Genomic DNA, 5,501 nt, shown 5'->3' on the forward strand with positions numbered 1-5,501 from the left:
TTGCAGCTTGGGTTTCTCCAGTTTTCACAGCCCCCCACAGCAAAACTGCAGGGGAGGAGAGGGGCTTCCCCCCCATCCTCCCCAGCCCAATTCCTAGCCTGGTAAGGTGCCACCACAGCTAGGACTAGACAGGATGGGGTGCGTGGGTGCTGGAAAGGAGTCCCATGGGCAGGGTTGCACCAGATACTGACGGTACCAGCTCAGTGCCAAGCACCGGGACACCTGGACCACTTGCCCTCCCTGCCCTGGCTCCACCAGGAGACCCCCAGCTACCTCTTAAGAGCTTTGTGCTCCAGTCCAGGGACCCAGCTCTTCCCTGGGAGCATCAGGCCAAGCCCCCCCGCCCCCCCAAAACAGGCAGTGACTGTGGGGCTGCAAGAAGGACAGATGCCATGGGGCAACTGCCCCAGCACAGGCTCCTGCCTTTAAAAACCTACAATTTACATAAAACTGCCATTGTAAAACCTTCCCGCAGAGCAGTGCCACACGGGGAGGGGGGACAAACCCACCCCAGGCAGAGCAAGACAAACCCTAAAGTCCGGATCCAGCAGGGACAGGCAGAGCCCGAGGTGTCGTGCCGGCGCATCGGCGTTACCGGCAGGTGCAGGACTCTGCAATCATGTTCTCATACTCTTTGTAGAGGATGCTGCCATCACGCTCGATCATGAGGACGCTGATGGGGCTGTAGCGGTAGGGGACGCAGGAGGGCCGGGGCACATTGGCATCCACCAGCTGATGAACGAAGCTCTGCACCACAGCGTGGTTGGGTGCGTGGTAGTCATAGCGGAGCAGGTGGGGACAGGTGCCCTTGCAGTAGCGTGGGTTGTAGCGGTGGGGAGCAATAATCCAGTGGTCCCAGCCCAGCTGGGCAAAGCTGACAGGGAAGGGACGCAGGGAGCAGTCACTTTTCTCCCCTCCCTGCTCCCGCAGGTAGCCGGGCAGGTCATGGGCCAGCATCCCCGTGTCGCGCCGGTGCCGGTGGGGCTCCGCTGCCAGAGGTGCTAGCCCCGCCTGGGTGTCGTTGAGATAGAGGAGGAGGAAGGGGTGGCTGGGAGCCACTGGAACATCGCGGCCCCCTGCCCGGCCGGCACGCACACAGATGTGTCGCAATGCCAGGCTCCCCACACTGCTGTTCCCTGGCACCAGGTAAGGGGTCACATCTGCTTCGGCCCAGCCATAGCGGGGGTGGGCGGCAGGGTTGAGCAGCGTCCCAGGTGTCTTGCCAGTGGATGCCAGCTCCAGTATGCACAGGAGGCGGCCGCGAGCCAGTGGCAGGCTGGGCAGGTAGACCACAGTGGCTCGGAGGAGGTGCTCAGCCTCGGGCTGGCCCTCCAGGTAGTAGGTGAGGGGCTGCATGTACCAGCGACCTGCAGGGAAGCAGCAGTCAGTGCCCCTTGGTACAGCACAGCAAGCACCGCCCACGCTGGCATAACCTTCCCCCAGGGTGCTTTTGCAGCCCCACATAGTACAGCAGAGCCCATGGCACCACCACCTCCTAAGCCCATAACGCCCAGGTGCCAGCAGGGTGATGGACAAAGGGCAGGGACAATTCCCATCCCCTGCACCAACACTGCTGGCCTGGCAAAGCACTGGGCAGGATGGAAAGGGGCACACAGGGCCAGCAATGCAATTTCAGCTCTGGGGCAAGGAGAACCTGCCCCCCCCGCCAAGGGGGACCCCACAGCCAAGGGCAGGCCCACAGGGCAGAGGATGTGCCAGCCCTAGCCAGGACACTGAAGAGGGGGAAGGAGGTAGGCAGAGACCCCCCAAGGGCTCAAGTCCACCCCACCGGCTCTGCTAAGCCCCTGCACTACCCTAGGTTGCCCCCCTGCTCCTTACCTGCCCAGGGCTGACCCCCGTGGGAACTGGCCTGGACCAGGCGGATGGTGTTGGTACCCAGGCTGCGGCCACGGCGCGGCCGGCCTTCATGGTCAGCAGCACGCCGGTACAGGCTCAGCATGTAGCGCAGGGGCTGCCTGCTTGCTAGCCCCGCTCTCCAGCCCCGGCTGCCCGGTGCTCGCAGTTGCAGGGCCTGCAGGAGGGGCAGAGAGGGGACAGCAGGCAGGGAGCCAGGGGGCAGCAGGGACCGGTTTGCAGGCCGGGAAAGGGGCACCGTGAGGAGTAGGAGGAGGCTGGTGAAGGGACGGAGCAGAGCCATGATAGGTGTAGGGGAGTGGTGAGGGGGGTGAGGTGGGGCTGGCTGGCAGAAGGATCAGGGGGAGCCTGCAGTCATGCTTCTCCCCAGCCCGGAGAGACAGAGCTGGTCGTGGGCACCAACAAAAGGAGATCCCAGGGAGCTGCCAGCTGCTATCAAGCCAGAACAACCATGCCAGCTGCTTCAGCGTGGCACAGGAACGGGGCGGGAGGCGGGGATGGGGGGGGGAAGGGGGCTCTCTTTATGCAAAAAGCGGTGCAAATTCCCGACTAAAACCCAGACCAGCGGCAGAGCCAGACGGCCAGGAGCCTGGCTACAGGGGCTGTAAAAGTGGCGGGGTGAGGGAGTGAGGTGGAGGGGAGTGAAATGGGGTGGGTGGGGAGGACGAGCTCGCTCAGCCCACCTGCTCCTGGCTAGCCTCCTCCTGCAGGGCGAGAGAGACCGGCCCCTCGGCCCCTTTTAAAGGCACGGCCCCAATCAGGGTTTAAAGGGCCAGGAGCGCTCTGAGTCCTAGGGGAGGGGGTTGGAGCCCGGCGTGGGGCTCTACTGGGGTAAGAGGACCTCCGGCTCGCCCCCTGCCTCCGGCAGTGGCCATCGGCACCTTTGTGCTCCTTGCCGCAAGCGGGCACAGAGCCCGGGGGTCGCTCCCACAGCCAGGTTGCCCAGTGTCTCGCTGTCCCCAGCCGGAGGTGGGCACCGAGCCCAAGGGCCGTGTCACCGAGGCACACGGCGGGGCGGAGCCCGGCGGCGAGGAGGGCGGCCGGCTCCCCCGGTGGTACCCACCCTACGGGCATCACCGTGCCCACGGCTTCACCGGGCTTGGCCATCGCAGCCCGAGGTCTTTCTCCCGGCACCTGCCCAAGGCCGAGGGTTTGTGAGGCTGATGCCCACCCTCTCGCTGGAACGGGTCATTTGAGGCATTGCCCCTACAGCCCCCCGGCCCCGGTGCTGCTCTGTGGCTCCGTGGGGCTTCCCCGAGGCGGTTTCCGTGGGCGCACCACAGAGCAGGGTGCAGGCAGCCGCAGCTCATGCCCCCCGCAAAGCGCCCGGCACAGTGCCCACCCCCACGGGACACTGTTGCTCTCCTGCCGGGACAGAGGGGGCCAGGGGGACACACAGACACTCTGTTTGGGAACCACTGGTGCAGGCACAGGAACAGTGGGAGGAGCCGGGGGGGAGGCTGCTTGCCTTGCCTTGGGTGCTGCCCACCCTTCCCGGTCCTATCAGGGCACAGTGGGGAGGGCCGTTCGGGGGGGTGCCGGGGTGGGGGTGGCGGATGCGGTGTTTAATGGGGTGTGGGGCCATGTGATGAGCCAAGGCACAGAGCCCTCACGCCTGGCCGGGCAGCCCTGGTTACTCATTTGGGAAAGGGCATGGGGGCAGCTGAGCTCAGAGGAGGCTGGGAAAAGTCCAAGCAAGGCAGGAACGGGCCACGAGTTGGGGGCACAGCAAGGGGAGGGGGGGGCAAGACCTCAGGGGAGAGCAGGAGCGTCAGGCCAGGCATGGACATGAGGCAGGTCGTGCATCGCTGCTGGGTGGGGTCTAGTGTCACAAACAGCCCAGGGACCACCCCAGTCCCATGCCCTGAGACCCCCTGGTGCAAGGACAGGGCACATGTCCTGGGTTGCCTGCAGCTGGGCTGGGCAGGACACAGGCAGGGCTCAGGGCAAGCACTGGTGGACGGGGGCTGCCAATGCAAACTTGCTCAGCCCCCTTCCTGCGCGGGGCTGAGCAAGGCCGGGCACAGCCAGCCCGGCACAGTTGCTCGCCAGCCCGGCACAGCAAGCCCAACCTCCCTGACCACGGTGCTGCACCCAGCCAGCCTGCAGGCAGCCGGAGCCGCAGGCGTTGCTGGCAGGGCAGAGCCTTCCCGGCTGGCTGTGATGTCTGGGAAGGAGATGAGTAAGAGCCGGGGCCCCGGGCAGGAATGGGAGGAGCAGGACTCCCAGGCTCCCCCGGGAAACCACCAATGTACTCCCACTGCCCGAAGCTGCCACCTGCCACTTCTTTCCCCTGCCTCAGTTTCCACAAAGGGGCACAGCAGCCTCTCCTGGGCCTGGTGGGGGAAAGGCAGAGGGGAAGCACAGCCATACAGCCATGCACACCCCGGGGTGTCCCAGCAGGACAGGGTGGGGGCTGGAACAGGCAGGCCAGACAGGAGATGGCAGTGCGTGCTTGCCCGCAGGCAGCGGGGCTCAGGCCGCCAGCTTGATTGTCAGGGTGGGGAGCCACGGGAGCCTCCTGCCCCAGGGAGCTGTGGTAGGGGCTGCATCACCCCACTGCCACTGAGCAGGCACCCCTTTGCACTCCTGTGAGCGCTGCTGAACCGCTGGCCACACCACGCCACTGTGCTGGGCCCAGCTTTAGCCATGCTGTGCCAGGCTGAGCTGTTCCGGGCTGGCCCGAATGGTGCTGGTCCCTGGTGCCATCATGCTGTGCTGGGCCAAACAGAGTTGTGCTGTGCTGAACTGTGCCAGGCCAAGCTCAGCCAGGCCCACCATGCTGTGCCAAGCCAAACTGTGACAGCCCTGCTCGTACATGTCAACCTGAGCTGAACTGCACTGATCCAAGTGGAGCCAGAGCAGGTCAGGTACCTGGCCATGCCAGGCAGTACCAAACTGAGCCATGCCAGCCCTGTGTCATGACATGCCGAGCTGAGCCATGCCAGAACATGCCAGCCCAGCTGAGCTGCACTAAACCATGCTGGGCCGAGCCATGCTGGGCCAGCCAACCCATAATGGACCCCTTGCCATCCCAAGTTGTGCAGGTCTGAGCTGTGCTGTACCATGCTGACTTGAACTGTGGTGGACTGAGTCAAACGATGTTGGCTGAGCCATGCCAGGCTGAACCAAGCAGCTCAGTGCAGGTCCCTGGGCTGAGGCGTGCCATACCAAACTGAGCTGAGTAGCACAATGCTGTACCATTGCGTGCAGAGCCATGCCATGCTGAGCTGAATCGTGCCGAACTGATCTGTGCCATGGCTGTGCTGAACTGGGCTGACCCAAGCCAGGATGTGCCTAGTTGAGCCAAGCTGAGCCGTGTCAAACTGAAGTGGGCCATGCCATGTTCCGGGCTGGCCCAAATGGTGCTGGTCCCTGGTGCCATCATGCTGTGCTGGGCCAAACCTAAGCTGTGCCAAGCTGGGCTGAGCCCAGTTGAGACATTCCATGTTGTGCCAAGCTGAGCTGTGCCATGCCGTGCCATACCATGCCGTGCCGTGCCATGCCATATCATACCATACCATGCCGTGCCGTGCCGATCGCCGCCGCCCCCCCTCACCTCATTGGCGGCGGCGGAGCAGTCCCGGTGCCGGCCGGGCCCCGCCCCGCCGCTCGGCCCCGCGCCC

At 64.9% G+C, this 5,501-nt stretch overlaps 1 protein-coding gene across 1 annotated transcript; it reads right to left on the reverse strand.

Moving 5' to 3' along the window:
* Positions 1-427: 427 nt before the first annotated feature.
* On the reverse strand, positions 428-2,299 carry BMP15 (bone morphogenetic protein 15). The gene is made up of 2 exons (XM_014955994.1): positions 1,840-2,299; positions 428-1,367 (listed from the first exon to the last, which is right to left on the reverse strand). Exons 1-2 carry the CDS (start codon positions 2,156-2,158, stop codon positions 592-594), a joined length of 1,095 nt encoding a protein of 364 aa, XP_014811480.1. The 5' UTR covers positions 2,159-2,299; the 3' UTR covers positions 428-591.
* Between the last annotated feature and the right edge of the window lie 3,202 nt (positions 2,300-5,501).

Source organism: Calidris pugnax, unplaced genomic scaffold, assembly GCF_001431845.1.
Source record: "Calidris pugnax isolate Ruff unplaced genomic scaffold, ASM143184v1 scaffold281, whole genome shotgun sequence".
NCBI classification, from domain to species: Eukaryota; Metazoa; Chordata; class Aves; order Charadriiformes; family Scolopacidae; genus Calidris; species Calidris pugnax.